This window comes from Wasmannia auropunctata, unplaced genomic scaffold (genome assembly GCF_000956235.1).
Source record: "Wasmannia auropunctata unplaced genomic scaffold, wasmannia.A_1.0 LD336092.1, whole genome shotgun sequence".
Classification (NCBI taxonomy): Eukaryota; Metazoa; Arthropoda; class Insecta; order Hymenoptera; family Formicidae; genus Wasmannia; species Wasmannia auropunctata.
In genome coordinates this window covers 1,335,526-1,351,375 of record NW_012026798.1, presented here as the reverse complement: position 1 = coordinate 1,351,375, position 15,850 = coordinate 1,335,526, and the positions used below count along the sequence as shown (strand labels likewise).

Genomic DNA, 15,850 nt, shown 5'->3' with positions numbered 1-15,850 from the left:
TTTTCGAAGAAAATGAATTTTCTTAAAATATATACTGTTTTATTTTTTTTTTTTTTAATCAAATTCTTTTGCGACAGACGGTAACCGTCTGTTTCGAGTCTATCTTATTGACTATCCTATTCAAGATATTTAATTTTGTCAACTTGCGGTTGGCGGAGCTTTATCAACGCGCATGCGCAACGTACGTTTTGGCTGGATTTTTGTTGGCAGGAGTGCTGCGGCTTCCTTTTCCTCGCTGCTTCACAGAGTCCATCAGGATGGTGAGTGTTTTCGTGTTACAGTATTTCTAAAGTAATCTAACAATTTCGGAGACATCGTCCTTCCGTTCATCGTTTATTTTTACTAAACGTACAATCGAGATTACCGCGTGTAATTTTCTGCATTTATTACTTGCGAAGAAAATGGGATTTGTCTGCGTTGTACCGGAAAATGTTAACCTAAACGAACCCTCCGCAGTTAAGCTATTTTTTAATGGAGCGACGATTCTACTGATATTCGTATTGTCTAAATATGTTGTATTACTTCATTATATTTGTTCAGTCTACACACAGGAAGAAAACCAGGAAACTACGAGGCCACGTCAGTCACGGACACGGTCGCGTGGGTGAGTTTGCTCGATACAATTTGTTGTATCTACAGCCACGTGTGTGAAGTAAATAAAGTAGCGTTAGTAATGCAATAAATGGTACTAGTAAATCAACGTAGCACAATATATGTTTATAAATTCGTGAAATTAATAGCGAATTCGGTCGGACGCATTAATTCGCACTCAGTGGTTGGGTAAAGTGTTGCACTTACCTTTACTTATTTAAGCGTTAAAGTCGTTGTACACAAATTAGATGAGATATGCGTTTAATATAGAATTAAATTGTGAAATCCTCAATACACTTTACAGAGCAATTTGGTAAGGTATTTATTGAGCATTTTATCATAAGAAATATTGCACTTTAACATTTAGATCAGTGTACGATGGCTTTAACATGATATAAGATACATTTATGTCTTTCAAAGAAGAAATTAAATTTCCGTTAAATTGTATAATTTCATATGATTATATATAATATATATTTTTTCCTTTAAATATTTCTCGTATGATGATTTGCAACGGGCGGACTGAAAAGTGCTGTACAACACTTATATTCCTGTAGATTGTTGCATTCTGATTGTTATGAAATATTAAATCATATAAACATAAAACGCGACAATTCAATCACAAGTTTGCACTTATTTCGATACATAATAAAATATCTTTTGCAAAGTTCCAATTGAATTTCCCAGATCTAGTAAAAAATATACGCTTAGTTTCTGTATAATTATTGTCTATTACGTTATTGTTTTTATTTTGATATGACTTTTGATAAATACTCGATTTTTCTTTTTACCGTGAAAGTAATAGCATTAAAAATATATTCATTTATTACACTTATTTATTTTTTTCAATTTGATTGAATCTTTCAGGCAAGCATAGGAAGCACCCAGGTGGTCGCGGTAATGCCGGTGGTATGCACCATCACCGAATCAACTTCGACAAATACCATCCCGGTTACTTTGGAAAGGTAAGAATACACCTGTATAATGTATCTACAATAAAGAGAGTTATGTGTTCACATGATGAGAATTCAACTTTCACCGGCGAGCTGAATTAAATTGATTGTATTTTTTTGTATATTCTGAATAATTTCTAACGTGTAAAACGTGTTATTGAGAATTTGTATCTCCTAATTCTCCAATATCTCTTTCATTTTACAGCTCGGTATGAGGAATTATCACCTGCGACGCAACACTAAATGGTGTCCCACTATCAATCTAGATAAATTATGGACTCTGGTCTCCGACCAGACAAGATTGAAATACAAAGATGTTGAAGGCAAGGCGCCTGTAATCGATCTCGTGAAAGCGGTAAGTCAAACTTTTTAAATTGTAATTTTATTTAATTATATATATATATATTTTTTCTTTAATTATATTTATACTATTATTTCTCATATATGATGATTTGCAACGGGCGGACTGAAAAGTGCTGTACAACACTTACTATTCCTGTAGATTGTTGCCTTCTGATTGTTATAAATTAAAATCAAAATAAGTCATATAAATATAAAACGCGACAATTCGAAAACGTTAAAAGTTTGTACTTATATTTCGATACATAAAACACTGATCGATGCATTGACTTTTTTTCAGGGATATTACAAACTCCTGGGAAAAGGTCGACTACCGAAGCAACCTGTTATTGTCAAGGCTAAGTTTTTCAGTAAACAGGCGGAGGACAAGATCAAGGCAGTTGGTGGGGCGTGTGTTTTGTGCGCGTAATCGAGTATGTTCCTTTGTTCCTTTTTTATTCAATGATATTTTTTATTCTCATGATGAACACCCCTCCTAGAAATGTACAGCATTTGGAGGTATGCTGTGCGTTAGTGTAGAGCATGTGACTTCTGATCAACAATTTTGTAAAATACTTTTAAAGTTGGTATAATCAAAATGCTAATTTACACGGTTTATTTTCAGAATACCATTCTTCATAAATGTTCATGTACTGTAAGTACTTAACTTTGCTCCAAGTACTGAGTAAAGTTTAGTAAAGTGTGAAATGAAAGGTCAAGATTAATTCATGAAGGATGTATTTCGATGAAACGATAAATAAACATTTTTTAAAGCACATTTCTCTCGTTCATTATTTTCACACTCAATTATTATCTTAATTATTCTTACAAAAATTATATAAATTTTCATTTCTGCACATCAAATATATACATTCTAGAATTTTTACCCAGAATAAAATCATAAAATCTCGTGTCAATAATGAAAAACTAAACACTAATATCTTAAAAAAAGGTTTATGGTCTAAACTATTTCTCGTCTCTAGATTATGCAATATGAGGTGGTGGTGGAGGTATTTGCATTCCAGTCGCCAAGAGAGCCGGCGGCGGTGGTACCGGATTGAACATTGGCGGCCTGGGCGGGGGCGGTGGAACGGGCACCATCGGGCCCAATCCCGGTCTTATCAAGGGAACTGGTGGTGGCGGCACTTTGCCTACGGACGGCTTCTCGTTCTTAAATGCAAACTGCAAGAAAAACTGCTTCGTGTCCTTGTTCCAGTGAGTCCAAAACTTGCCCTCCGCCTTTTCTACTTCTCTGCTGGGCACCTATGAAATATAAGATCATAAATAAGGAAAAAGAAGGATCCTTCACACCACACACTTTTAAATAGCTTAAGTTAAAACAAATAGAAGTTTTCGGTTTTTATCATTCAAACATATTCGACCTATCTAATATGACTTATCCAATATTGGCAGTATGAAAATACGGAAATAATCTTACTTTGAAGGCGATAGTCTCGTATGGCTCAGCCGCGAACAGCAGATACTGCCACTTGCGATCCGGTGGCTCGACCCTTTGCTCGTAGGCGGACATAAACCTGTGCCGCGGTATCACATTGTCCGCCACCTCCGGGTAGTCCACCTGAAACAGCAGGCTCTGCTGGCCGGACTCGGGATCGCGCTGCTTGGTGACCCGGTAACCAGGCCGACCGATCTTCACGAACTTCTTCGGCTCGACCCGAGGCTTCTCCGGCGCGAGGGTCTGCGGCGCCTCCTTGGCCTCCTTCGCCGCTCTCCTGGCCAAGTTGGCCTGGTGCTTCTTGCCCTGCGTATGCGCCAGATAACTGCCCTCGTTGTTGTGCAGAGTCAGACACAGCTTGCACTCGTACGAGCCCAGGTGATTCTTCATGAAATACGGATCCTTGTTCAGGTCGATGGTCTCCAGGGCGAGCTGACGGAGCCGCTCCCGGCGATCGCGATTGCTCTCCGACCAGGAGGCGACGCCGCCGCCGCCGGTCTTGCCGCCCGGACGATTCTGGAAATCCATTGTTGCCCGCCGAGGGTGTGTCGCGTCGGCGGAAGGACGAAGAGCGTTCTCTGCGGATACCTCGGCACAGTCGTGAATACACGGATAACCTCACTTTTTCTTTCCTTTACATGTCCCCGTTCCGAAAGGTTACGTGAAAGTAAAGATAACTTTACTTCGTCACGTTTGATGGCAAGAACTCCGATGCGGAGTCTTTTTGTCAATAAAATCCAGTAAACTGAATCAAGATAACCTCACTTGGATAACCGCTCGGTTTACCTTACCGGTTTATCACGCTTCACGTTGTTACTAGATGAGATATCGGATGATTTTTGTCACTGCCTATTCTCGAATCAAGAACTCGATCTGTAGCCAATAAAATTGCTGCTTTGTGTAAAAGCAGCAAGTTGATTGGTTACCCAGTTTTCAGTCCGAAAACTCGGACTGTTTTCTAGCATCGTGATGACTTTAATTGTAAGAGGCGATTTGAGAGAGAGAGAGAGAGAGAAATAAAAAAGCGTGCTGCGTGTATTAAACAAAGATACTTACGCACACACTTAAAGAGTCTCTTTGTCAAAATTATCAGGTGATTAATTTGCATTCGCACTGCTTGCACTTTTACATTAGTCTTTCTCTCTCTCTCTCTCTCTCTCTCTCTCTCTAATGGCTGAATATACATTTATCTCGTTTTAAGTGCAAAAATTTTTGGAATTTCAAGCAACGCGAACAAAATATCTCGTCCGAGAAATGAATAAAAAATCTTAATACCTCTTTTTAATGATTTCCAGAACGCGACCGATTTCGGATGTTCCTCGTCTACTCTTCCTATGCATCACGCTCGCTTGTGTGAGGAAGCACTTGTTGACTGTAAATAATAGGATTGAAATTTGAACATTTATTTACGGCATGCAGATTGATTGATTGTATCATGAGCTGAAATTCGGAGTGTCGTTAAAATCCATTTTCCCTGAGGTGACAACAGAATCCCGTAATTCTGTTGAGAAAACTGCTTCTATTATCGACCGTCGACCGCTTTGTTAACCAAGACTGCGAGAGTCACGATGGCTGCGAGAGGTATTCACAGTCTGAGATTCAATCAGGATCAAGGTAAGCTTCAGTTTGCAGCTAGAAGCTTGATAGTCGCGAGATACATTCTTTTTTTCATTGGCATTGTCTCTCTCTCTCTCGCTCTCTTTCTCTCTTGCAGGTTGTTTTACCTGCTGCATGGAGTCAGGAGTGAGGATCTACAATGTCGACCCGCTGGTCGAGAAGGCGCATTTCGATAACGAATTAATGGGAAGCATCTCCATGGCCGAGATGCTCTGGAGGACGAACGTGATCGCCGTGGTGGGCGGTGGGAATCGTGCTAAATTCGCCGACAACACGGTTCTGATCTACGACGATCTGTTGAAGAAGTTCGTTATGGAAGTCACCTTTACCAGTCTCATCAAAGCGGTCAGATTGCGAAGGGACAAGTATGGAATTTTATGCCTTTGTTTTCCCATTATAAATTCGTAAATAGACATCCTGTTCTACAGAGAGAATATTCTTTCATTGTAGAATGATAGTGGCGCTACAGCGAGAGATCCACGTATTTTCGTTTCCCACGCCCGTTCGAAGATTGCTGACGCTCGAAACGAGAGACAATCCAACGGGTTTGGTGGAAATAGCGACGTTCGCGACGGCGCAGAGACAGTTGCTGGCCTTTCCCGGCCACAAACTCGGCAGCGTACAATTGGTGGACCTTGGAGCCACTGAGGCTGGTAGTTCCAGTGCTCCCGTTACTCTTTCAGCACATCAGGTATTTTAGTTTTTCTTGTTACTTGGATTTTTCTTTTTCAACATAAAGATTTACTGCTCAGTTACTTTGAAATTTATTTTTTTTTTCTATTTATGTTACAATATTTTTCCAATTTGATTTGAAATTTATTTTTGGTTTTTATTTATGTTACAATATTTTTTTATTGTGTATTTTTTCTTTTTCAAAATTTATTTATATATGGGATGAAGACCACAGGATTAAGACTACATTTTTTTGACATTCTTGACTACTAAGCTATTCAACACCCTGATTGCTTACTTTTAATAATAGTTAATAAGGCAAGCAATGTTATATTTGACCATTTATTGTATCCATTTATGTGTTGCAACAACAATAGGGTGCACTGGCGTGTCTGGCAGTTAATGGAAATGGGACAATGATCGCGACTGCATCTGTTCAGGGGACACTAATCAGAGTGTGGGACTCTGTACGCAGGAGTTTACTGGTTGAATTGAGGCGCGGTGCCGATCCTGCTACGCTCTACTGGTCAGTATATAAGTACAAAATTAATAGCACTATCATAGTACAATTAATATTTTTCGATTTCTTAATGTTTCTTGATATTTTCCTTTTTTTTTAGCATAACGTTTAGCAGAGACTCGGAATTCTTGTGCGTCTCGAGCGATAAAGGGACAGTGCACATATTTGCCCTGAAAAACACCAGCTTGAATCGACGATCCACGTATGTAGAGGATACTATTTTCGAAATAAATATCGCACTGTTACTTCAAAAGTGACAACTTAAAAAAAACGTGATTTTTTTATTATGAATGAATTAGGTAAACATTATTTTGTCAGCCATCAAATGTCTGGAAAACTTAATTTTTTTTGTGTCACTTTTAAAGCAAGAGTGCGAAGTAGTTGCTTTTATTATACAACATATAATATTCATATGTCGTCTCGTTTTTTAGTTTTTCAAACATGGGTTTCCTGGGCAATTACGTCGAGAGTCAGTGGGCCTTGGCTACCTTCACAGTACCCCCGGAATGCGCCTGCGTTTGCGCGTTTGGTACACACAATTCTGTGATAGGTAGCGTATTTATTTCATGAGTAAAAATATGTTGAAACTCCGGTCTGTTTTATATTATTTTACATTTTTATTATAATTTCAGCTGTATGTATGGACGGAACGTTTCACAAGTACGTCTTCACCGCGGAAGGCAATTGCAATCGACAGGCGTTCGACGTCTTCCTTGACGTGTGCGACGACGACGATTTTTAACACAAGGCCTATTACGCCGTGCCTACTACGTGTGCGTGTGTGTGCGCATAGCTACCAGGCTTGCAAATGTACTTGCGATGAAATTTCTAGTCCGTCTGCGAACGAAATTTCGTGTTTATGTGATACAAATTGTACAGGTAATCGAATCGCCGATTACGTGGAAAGTGCACAAGTCATGGGAAAGTCAATATCCTATAGTGTCCTCGAATACGACCTCTTTTTTTGTGTGGCTTATGTACTTTCCATAATTAATTATACAGTTTTAATAAATATCGACAGACATTTATTTTGTACAACAAACAATCCATTTAATTTTATATCTATCACTTATCCTTTACAGAATTTTTCAGAATGTAAAAAGAAACTTTATATAACAATCGTAACGTATCCAGTAATTTTACAGAATTAAATTATGTAGGTCTATTCGAGAAGGCTCGTTCTCGAATTTTCTCTGAAAAAAGTTTTTTTATTGTTAATGGAGATAATAATTTAACTTACGATTTAAGGAGCTTTCTGACAGGAGATACATATTCAACACAGTTATTCTGTTTTTGTCTTTCACTGAATGTGGAGGAAAGACAGAATGACTCCTGTGTCATTATGCGTCTCTTGCCTGAAGGAAGGCTCTATTAGTTATGTAATAATTAATATTCTGAAGGAAGATACATACTGTACGGTTCAGGATTCAACATTGGTCGTATCATGGCAGCGTAACAGCATACACCTATGAGTCCAAAGAAACCTCCGACGAACACACCGTACCTCCATCCTTTCAATCGCATAATTCCCAACGGATCTATCAGTAAAAAAGGAATAAATATATTGAATAAGATTTAATTTAAAGAAAACGAAAGCTTCCGTTTTATAATTATTTAATAATTCGACTTATTTCGACGTTCTCTAGGAGCACATTAGGATTTTAATTGTGACAACATCACTATTGCTAAATATCGCGTCGATTCTTACCACGAAAATTATTTTATGTCTGATTAATCATTAAATAATCTTCGATTTTAATATTTAAAGTTATGTCATCGGTGTCCCGGTGTACCAACTGGCCTATGCTGTTTTCGGGGTTATGTCGCGTAGTGTCTAATTTCGCCGTTAGATGGCGAGAATATAAAACCTCTATTTCTCGTTAGTACACCTGAATACATCACTCGGTATATAAGAAAAATTATAAGGATGAGTTCCCGTACTTGCTTCGGCAGTACATATACTAAAATTGGAACGATACAGAGAAGATTAGCATGGCCCCTGCGCAAGGATGACACGCAAAATCGTGAAGCGTTCCACATTTTTTGCAGTTTTACGTATCATTTTTTATTTATTATCAATATAAAATTGCGTGATAGTTAATTTACAAGATTAATAATAATATATAAAATTAGTATATCTAAAATTTTGGTTTGCTGTGCGTATCAAAAAATACCGAGAAATAAATTTAAAAAAAGAACGCTCAAGTGAAATTAAAAAAAAAATTCTATCAATTATGTTGAATTAAAAAACGAATTCCGAATAAATAAAAAATATAGACCTATATAATAACTGAAATCAAATTTTAATTTATAAATGTTTGTTTTTCGTTAATAATTTTCTAGGAGTAATATTTAGCAAAGGTTTATTTATAACCAGATAGATTATTTTTTGGGATAACATCTAATTATTTATCAAAACTATAAATAAAACATTTAATCTGCAGTTGCTGAAATAATTATACGCATTGCACAATTGTCTTATGTTTCCATAATTAATTATTAAATTTAATCAGAATCAAAATTCGCATGATTCCATATCGGTCTCGATGGAATACACCTGTGACATTTATTAATGACAATAGAACAATTGATACTCGGTATCCAAAGTGTCCAAAGATGAATGAAATTTCCATTTAAATCGCGGCAATCTAGTTTTTCTGTTCCTAGTAGTATAATCATGAATGAGCGCGCGTTTTATTGTTGCAGCGCGACGTAGACATCACGGGACTCTCGGGAGTGTCACCGATGCGTTCATGCGTGTGTGTACTGCCCGCGGTGTCTCGATCTCTTCGGGATGATCGCGACGCGATAATTGGAGTAGATGCGTTGGCGTATCGCGCAGATTAAGTGACGACCGATTTGGGGGGGAAGGTAGGCGGCCCGCAGGAGGCGCAGGGACCGTCACAGTTTATCGATAAGCTCGCCTCGCCGCGGTCGGAGGGTAGAGTATGCCCTCGCGGACGCCGGTCGTGTCACGATAGGTTACGTCCGCGAGCGGGACAAATGAATCGATTGTCGTAGTGGAAAAAAAGGGGAAGGCAAAGGGATCATGTCGAGAAAGTGGTTGTCGAATTTCGCCCTGGCCGGTACCATCAGGCTGCTGATAATGAACTCCGAGTACCGGAAGATCATCGGCAACCGCGTTGAGGTGTCGACCGCCTTGAACTCCTGGAAGAGAGGTTAGTCCGACCTACCTTGGCTCTCGCTCTCCCAGCTACGGGAGTAACAGCTTCGTCGCGGTCCACGATGTTCTCGGCTTTCACTCTCGAACGCTAAAATTAACTCGAGCTGCTCACGATTTATTTCTACGATTTAAGTCTTTTTATCTAAATAATGTAAGCGAGGTAAAGAAATCAGACGTTAAGGGCTGCGTTAGATAGGATAAAAAGATTGAGAAAAGATATGTGTTCGTTAATGGTATGTTAGTTTCTGGATTTTACTTAGTCTTTAACAAACGGATAAATGTGCATGATTAAGTTTAAATTAAGAGATAAATAGATAGGTAATAGATTCTTTTTTATTCTACTTAAGTATCTATATCTTTGTGTGTAAAAATTAATGAAGGGAAAGTTAAATTGAATAATTTAATCGTTTATAAATTGCGTGATAAAAATGCGAAATTAATATATCCCTAATTAATCAAAATGATACTTAACATTAGAGCCATAAAAGGAATTAAAATGACTTTGCGCGAATGAATTTTTCTTTTAAATTATAACAGTAAAATTTACAACAGTACTTTCTCTGAGATTTTTCGTGACTTTTATCACAGAAATGATTTTTATTAAAGTCATTTTGATTCCTTCTAATGTTAAGCACCATTTTGATTAATTAGAAACAAGTCGCTTTCACAGTCACGTTTAACACATTCCTGATTTTTCAGTTACCGAAGGGGTTTATCTGCACAAGTTTGGAGTAGACCCGTACGAGGGAGATCTGTTTCACGAGACTCCGATCGGCTTGTATGTGTTCAGCCTGATGCAGGAGTACTTACCTCAGTGGGCATTATTTCTACTGTTTGTTGTCGTCGATCTAATGACTGCCCTGTGCCTCGCTCTTGCAGCAAAACATTATGCGATTGAATTGGTCAGTACAATATTAAAATTTAATCCTGTTGCTCTGTTTCAATTTTATTATACTATCATATTGTTTCAGTCAATACGATCAAAAAAACTTTGAAAAAAATAACAAAATTTTACAGAAAAAAGATCTTATATCACAGACAAAAGTCTTCAAATATTAGAGAAAAGTTTAAAAAAAAAATATTAGTAAGAAAATAAATACCTTTTAGATTTAATATATCCGAATAGCAGGATTAAACTTGCCTATCTTGAAATCTTCGTGATAAAAGTACGTGATATTTATTTTCGTTTTAAATTACAGGCAACGAAAAGAAAAGAGGACAAGGACGAGAATAAGAAGCCTAGTAAAGACACGCCCGGCACGTCCGCTATGTACGTTTCCGCAGCGTATCTGTTCAATCCGTATATAATATTGAACTGCGTCGGTCTGACAACTACGGTGTTCACCAATCTGCTCTATTCGATCGCGCTGATGTCGATGACGAGACGCTCCGTGCTCTGGAGTTGCACGTCGATAGCGTTACTAACGTTGCAGGGACTCTATCCTGTGTCGCTCATGGTGCCGGCAACCATTTACGTCGCGAGCACAGCGAAGAACAGGAGGACCAGTATCGTCACGATGCTGGTCGTGTTCACGAGCATCCTGGCGGCCGTATTCGCCGTTTCTTACTGCATCATGGGAAGCTGGTCGTTCCTGTGGAGCACCATCGGCTTCATCCTGACCGTTCCCGACCTACGTCCGAATATCGGACTGTACTGGTACTTCTTCACGGAGATGTTCGAGCACTTCAGATGGCTCTTCATCGCGTCCTTTCAGATAAACGTCAGTTTACTGTACATAGTCCCCCTGGCGCTGCGATTGCGACGCGACCCGATGCTGCTGGCGTTCTCCTACCTAGCGATAGCTGCCATATTCAAATCCTACCCGTGCATCGGAGACGTCGGCTTCTATATATCTCTACTGCCGCTGTGGAAACACCTGTTCCAACGTTAGTCGAACTCTCGATATTTTTGTTTTCATCATACGTACAATTCAGAGCGATGCGACTTGACACCAACACATTCCTTGGTCTTTTTTTTCTAGATATGCAACAAGGATTCATCGTAGGTTGTTTTGTACTGTTTTGCACGGTCTTCGCCCCGACCGTGTGGCATCAGTGGATCTACTCCAGATCGGCGAACGCGAATTTCTACTTCGGGGTAACACTGGCGTTCGCCATCGCGCAAATCTTCCTCCTTACGGACATTCTGTTCGCCAGTGTGAAACACGAATTCGCAGTTCAACACGGTATCAATAAAAAAGTTAACGGAAATGAGGCTAAGCTGCTGCTCGAATAAAATAGGCTTTTTTTAGAGCGAAATGTACAATACCCTGTCGAACAGGTAACATGTCTTTGAGTCATTTGCCACGTGAAAATAAATAGTTTTTTACAAGTTTCTGTCTGTTTATTAATACATCTGTACATTTGTTTAAAATATTTACAATATTCATAGTATGAACTTATCTTCAACATACATACTAAAAGAATTTAATAAATTATAGTTAAAATTCTAAACGTAGTCATGATAAAAAAAGATCAAGAATATTTTATATAAAAAATAATTTTTAGTTTAACCTGTGCGAAGAGCTATCTAAAAAATCTTATTTAAAACCCACTATTATTAAACGTATTCATGATAAAAAATGATCAAGAATATTTTACAAAAAATATACTTTTAGTTTAATTAGTGCAAAACTACATAAAAAATTTTAAGTAAAACCTATTATTATTATTAGTTCATTGGTATTATTATTGATATAACAATTCTTTAATTACAGATAAATTGCATCATATACTGTAATATGATTGTATATTACGTGTAGCATTGCTATCTTGCAGTTCTACAATTGTAAAATTATTTTGTTAAATTGTATTGTGCTCATATCACATATCATCCCCGAAAATATTTATCTTAAAAAATATTTTTTTTATTATACAACTGATTTATAAAACAAATATCATCGGAGTGATAATAAGTTGTATAGTCAACTCTCTTTCACTTAATATTTAATAATATTGATACTTTCCTTGAATAATTTTACAATCATGCTTAACTACATATCCCGCATTTAATACTGAACACTAATATTTTTATCATCCGGATAAAACAATATTTAACTGCTTCGCTCTTAAATATCGATATTTTCATTTTTCTCATAAAGACAATTGCTTTTATTTCATATTTAATATTGAATCTATTTAATATTGAACTGATATCTTCATTTTCATGTTTACTGAAAAACAATGATGTTTAATACTAAATATTGTCAAGTTTCACGTTTAATACTGATGCCTTCACTTTTTGGTAATTTAAAAAGAATGACACTTATAGCTTTTTTACACTTAATAATATTGATAACTTAAAGAAGTTAAAATCAAAACGTGAATAAAATAAATACATTATACGTTTTGCATTCGAAAAATGCAATTTATGCCCCTACTAAAAATCTATGTCAATTGGTCGTTTTTTTCTTCAAAATCAAAGTTTCCATTTCACATACAAGTGCATAGAACAATGCTCTTGTTTCTCTTTTTTCTTTCCAAACTCCCCATGGTAACGGATAAGTTCTTTGCACTTGATATGTCGCTATCATTAGATTAGCTTCAGAAATAACTTCTAATCTTATTATTAAATCCTCAATCTCTCAATGGCAACTGTTCAAAGGGAACGTATCCGCCATTCTTTTTACAGTACTCCCAAAGTACTTCCCAATGTTTATTTATGCAGAGTATTCTTGGATTTCCTATTATTATCATAAGTGCTTTTGCACGTGTCAAAGCAACATTAAATCTCTGTAAAAAAGAAAAATATATATATATATAACTTTTACATATAAAATTCAGGATAATGGTTGGAACAATTGATTCATAGTTAGTGGATTCCAAATGTGATCCTGATTGTTTGTAGTTAATGTATAATTTTGAAAAATTGATTGAAGAGTTGAAGATTAAGTTATGAGAAATATGTTATAAAAATATGAATTAGTGAATGTAACTCACAGTAGGAATTCATATATATCATTTACAAATAATGTTATGCACATGCTAATTTATTTACATAAACCAATTTCATTCGAAAGAGAAAGGAGAGTTTAATATACAAGTTATTTATAAGTAACATAAAAGTTTCTACTATAAGTTACATTGGAGTGACATGCTGCTCCGTGTGACAGCGACTGATTTGTAGTTGAAGGATCCGAACTTCAAATCCGACTGTCACTCCATGTATGCCCCGTTTTGCGGGAATTCATATTTTAATAAAATACAACAATCGTTAACACGCACATGATAAATCATGCATTTGATAAATCATGTAATTTTGGTTGTTGAGGCAGAAGAAAAAGACTGTGTAAGAAACTGGTCTTCCAAAGTCTCATATTAGAAAATATCTTGGATTTTCTTCAAATGACTACCAAAGACAATTTTGACTTTACTTGACAATTTTGTTATCAAAACTTATCAATTGTCGCAAGCTGAGAAATACTTAGCTGAAATGAAACGAAAAATCATACCTTTGGATTGGATAAGAAACCAAGATGTTTTACATCATCATGCATCATGATCTTCGATCGTACCGTCGACAATATCATTACATTTCGTTCTTGTCCTTGAAATGTTTCGACGGTTCCCACGGTTATACCTTTCAAATTCATAGTTGCTAAGTAATGTTTAATATCTAACTGTTGTCGTTTGAAAGGCACTATGATTCCGATATCCTCCGTCCTTATGGCGCGTGTGTTAAATTTCGTGTTCATCAGTATATTCACGTATGCCAACACCGCTAATACTTCGGCTGTGTTGTAGACACTGCAAATAGTTATGTTTATGTGAGTTTTCAAATAAATTAGACGCGCGCTTCACGCGCGCTTTGTTTACTTTTTATTCTTAACTTTCTGCTGTACAATTGTCAAAACAGCCGCTCACGAAGTAAACGTAATTTGCTTTTTTTTTAGGTAGAAAACTAATTATATAAAAATTTTATCCTGCTTTAAGACAATTGCAATAAAATTTATATATTTAAATTAATATATTAACCTTTGAGATGGAGATCTTTCTTCTGTGCCTAAAACTTCTTGAAATATCATAGGGAACTTTTTATTGGGCAATTGCAGCCAGTCCAATGCCATTTGCGTATTGACTCCTCCACAGATCTCCAATTCATTGTTATAAAATTGTTCATTTGACACGTACAAAAGGCTTTCGTGGCTTCGATAATTTTTAACTAATTTTGTTATATAGTTCGGATTATATTTTCCATTTTGTTTTTTATATAGATCAGAATCGTTCATTAATTTTTCCAACATGGATCTTCCTATTAAAGTAATAAATTAAACAGTTAAAAAATTGCATACAGATGATATTTAATCTCATTTTGGGATAACTTGCCGAGAAGATGTTCGATTCTTCTGCAATGAATAACAGGTCCCAATTGGTAAGGATCACCTGCGATAACAATTTGTGCTTGAGATTCAGTCGCTTCTGCTTTATTTATTATCGCAAGAGGAATTAATATTTCTGCTACAGTCGCTTGACTTGCTTCGTCAATAATTATGTAAGAAAAACGATAATCCGTGAAATTAATTGCATCGGACAATCTATAATGAACAGTATGAGATATATCACTTAACAATATTATTATGTAATTGTATATTTATATATCTTTAAACAACATTTATATAAAAAATATTTTGCTTAATTATACAGAAAAATAAAATTTTGTACTACATGTCTAAAATCATACAGACATATACAAAAAATATAAAATATATGTCAAATACACACTTTATGGATGTTATTAATGTTGTAATAATAATTTTTTTCCGCAACAGTAAATCTTCTGACAAAGAGGGTGTAGTTTTCTCAAAATTCGCACAAGACCGAATGTCTCCATTTACAGTCGACCTGTTCTTCAACAAAATTCAGTTTACACGTTTATATGTGAGTTTTATCAGATTTTATCAAATTTATATCGCAGCTGAGCGAAACTGATTATTACAACTATATTACATCTGTAAACATTTCAACAAAAGAAAAAACATGAAGGAACAAAAATAAAAGTTTTTACCGTTCTCTAAATCGGGCATACATTCGACATATCAAGTTCGTTGGAATTTGTTTACTCAATCTTTTGGCGATTTCATCAGCTGCTGCATTAGATACTGTGCACACCAGTATATTTTTCGACGGATAATGCCTCACAATCTAATATGAATCACAGGTTAAAAAAAATAGGAAAAATAAAAAAATAAATTCACTTTGCTAAATGTTAGATCTCATAAAAAATTACCTGACATATAGTCTCAACCAATGTCGCGGTCTTTCCGGTACCTGGGGGACCAAAAATTATATAAGGTGCAGGACGTGCTGTATTATTCAATATCTTCTTCACCGCTTGCATTTGTAGTTTATTCTCGTTCATATTAGTATTAACCCATTCGATATCACTATACAATATAAACATACATACATATATATATATATATATGTAGAATCATGATGACAATATTACTTCGAGTGATAAAATATTCGATTTTAAAACTTACAATTCCATATCTATGCAATTTGTCTTCAATTGTGGA

The 15,850-nt window shown here is 36.2% G+C and overlaps 5 protein-coding genes across 5 annotated transcripts; 3 read left to right on the top strand and 2 right to left on the bottom strand.

Annotated features, from left to right (window-relative positions):
• The first annotated feature begins 107 nt into the window (after positions 1 to 107).
• Positions 108 to 2,661, top strand: LOC105462890 (60S ribosomal protein L27a). The gene is made up of 6 exons (XM_011709778.1): positions 108 to 260; positions 541 to 604; positions 1,459 to 1,556; positions 1,750 to 1,899; positions 2,185 to 2,317; positions 2,509 to 2,661. The coding sequence occupies exons 1-5, from the start codon at positions 258 to 260 to the stop codon at positions 2,311 to 2,313; spliced, it is 444 nt and encodes a 147-aa protein (XP_011708080.1). The 5' UTR covers positions 108 to 257; the 3' UTR covers positions 2,314 to 2,317; positions 2,509 to 2,661.
• Positions 2,654 to 4,154, bottom strand: LOC105462892 (splicing factor 3A subunit 2). The gene is made up of 2 exons (XM_011709779.1): positions 3,322 to 4,154; positions 2,654 to 3,146 (listed from the first exon to the last, which is right to left on the bottom strand). Exons 1-2 carry the CDS (start codon positions 3,865 to 3,867, stop codon positions 2,868 to 2,870), a joined length of 825 nt encoding a protein of 274 aa, XP_011708081.1. The 5' UTR covers positions 3,868 to 4,154; the 3' UTR covers positions 2,654 to 2,867.
• A 232-nt stretch (positions 4,155 to 4,386) lies between these two features.
• LOC105462889 (WD repeat domain phosphoinositide-interacting protein 4-like) lies at positions 4,387 to 7,190 on the top strand. The gene is made up of 8 exons (XM_011709777.1): positions 4,387 to 4,432; positions 4,635 to 4,953; positions 5,054 to 5,321; positions 5,407 to 5,647; positions 6,006 to 6,154; positions 6,249 to 6,350; positions 6,580 to 6,698; positions 6,781 to 7,190. Exons 2-8 carry the CDS (start codon positions 4,908 to 4,910, stop codon positions 6,888 to 6,890), a joined length of 1,035 nt encoding a protein of 344 aa, XP_011708079.1. The 5' UTR covers positions 4,387 to 4,432; positions 4,635 to 4,907; the 3' UTR covers positions 6,891 to 7,190.
• A 1,561-nt stretch (positions 7,191 to 8,751) lies between these two features.
• On the top strand, positions 8,752 to 11,664 carry LOC105462888 (phosphatidylinositol glycan anchor biosynthesis class U protein). The gene is made up of 4 exons (XM_011709776.1): positions 8,752 to 9,327; positions 10,032 to 10,234; positions 10,532 to 11,219; positions 11,315 to 11,664. Exons 1-4 carry the CDS (start codon positions 9,198 to 9,200, stop codon positions 11,566 to 11,568), a joined length of 1,275 nt encoding a protein of 424 aa, XP_011708078.1. The 5' UTR covers positions 8,752 to 9,197; the 3' UTR covers positions 11,569 to 11,664.
• A 742-nt stretch (positions 11,665 to 12,406) lies between these two features.
• LOC105447793 (putative helicase MOV-10) lies at positions 12,407 to 15,849 on the bottom strand (the record flags this gene model as incomplete). Its single annotated transcript, XM_011685999.1, has 8 exons — positions 12,407 to 13,064; positions 13,784 to 14,078; positions 14,307 to 14,579; positions 14,654 to 14,866; positions 15,054 to 15,173; positions 15,337 to 15,473; positions 15,559 to 15,715; positions 15,815 to 15,849. Coding segments are annotated over 8 exons (1,386 nt in total), but the record flags the coding sequence as incomplete, so codon positions are not given.
• Position 15,850: the final 1 nt, after the last annotated feature.

Bases quoted from the DNA above. Each gene is read 5' to 3' on its own strand.
- LOC105462890 (XM_011709778.1), top strand. The intron at 605-1,458 runs GTGAGTTTGCTC...TGAATCTTTCAG, and splicing joins TCACGGACACGGTCGCGTGG to GCAAGCATAGGAAGCACCCA. The intron at 1,900-2,184 runs GTAAGTCAAACT...ACTTTTTTTCAG, and splicing joins TAATCGATCTCGTGAAAGCG to GGATATTACAAACTCCTGGG.
- LOC105462892 (XM_011709779.1), bottom strand. From the start codon at position 3,867: ATGGATTTCCAGAATCGTCCGGGCGGCAAGACCGGCGGCGGCGGCGTC. The intron at 3,147-3,321 runs GTAAGATTATTT...TATATTTCATAG, and splicing joins ACGAGACTATCGCCTTCAAA to GTGCCCAGCAGAGAAGTAGA.
- LOC105462889 (XM_011709777.1), top strand. From the start codon at position 4,908: ATGGCTGCGAGAGGTATTCACAGTCTGAGATTCAATCAGGATCAAG. The intron at 6,155-6,248 runs GTCAGTATATAA...CTTTTTTTTTAG, and splicing joins GATCCTGCTACGCTCTACTG to CATAACGTTTAGCAGAGACT. The intron at 6,699-6,780 runs GTAGCGTATTTA...TTATAATTTCAG, and splicing joins TACACACAATTCTGTGATAG to CTGTATGTATGGACGGAACG.
- LOC105462888 (XM_011709776.1), top strand. From the start codon at position 9,198: ATGTCGAGAAAGTGGTTGTCGAATTTCGCCCTGGCCGGTACCATCAGG. The intron at 9,328-10,031 runs GTTAGTCCGACC...CTGATTTTTCAG, and splicing joins CTTGAACTCCTGGAAGAGAG to TTACCGAAGGGGTTTATCTG. The intron at 10,235-10,531 runs GTCAGTACAATA...TTTAAATTACAG, and splicing joins AACATTATGCGATTGAATTG to GCAACGAAAAGAAAAGAGGA.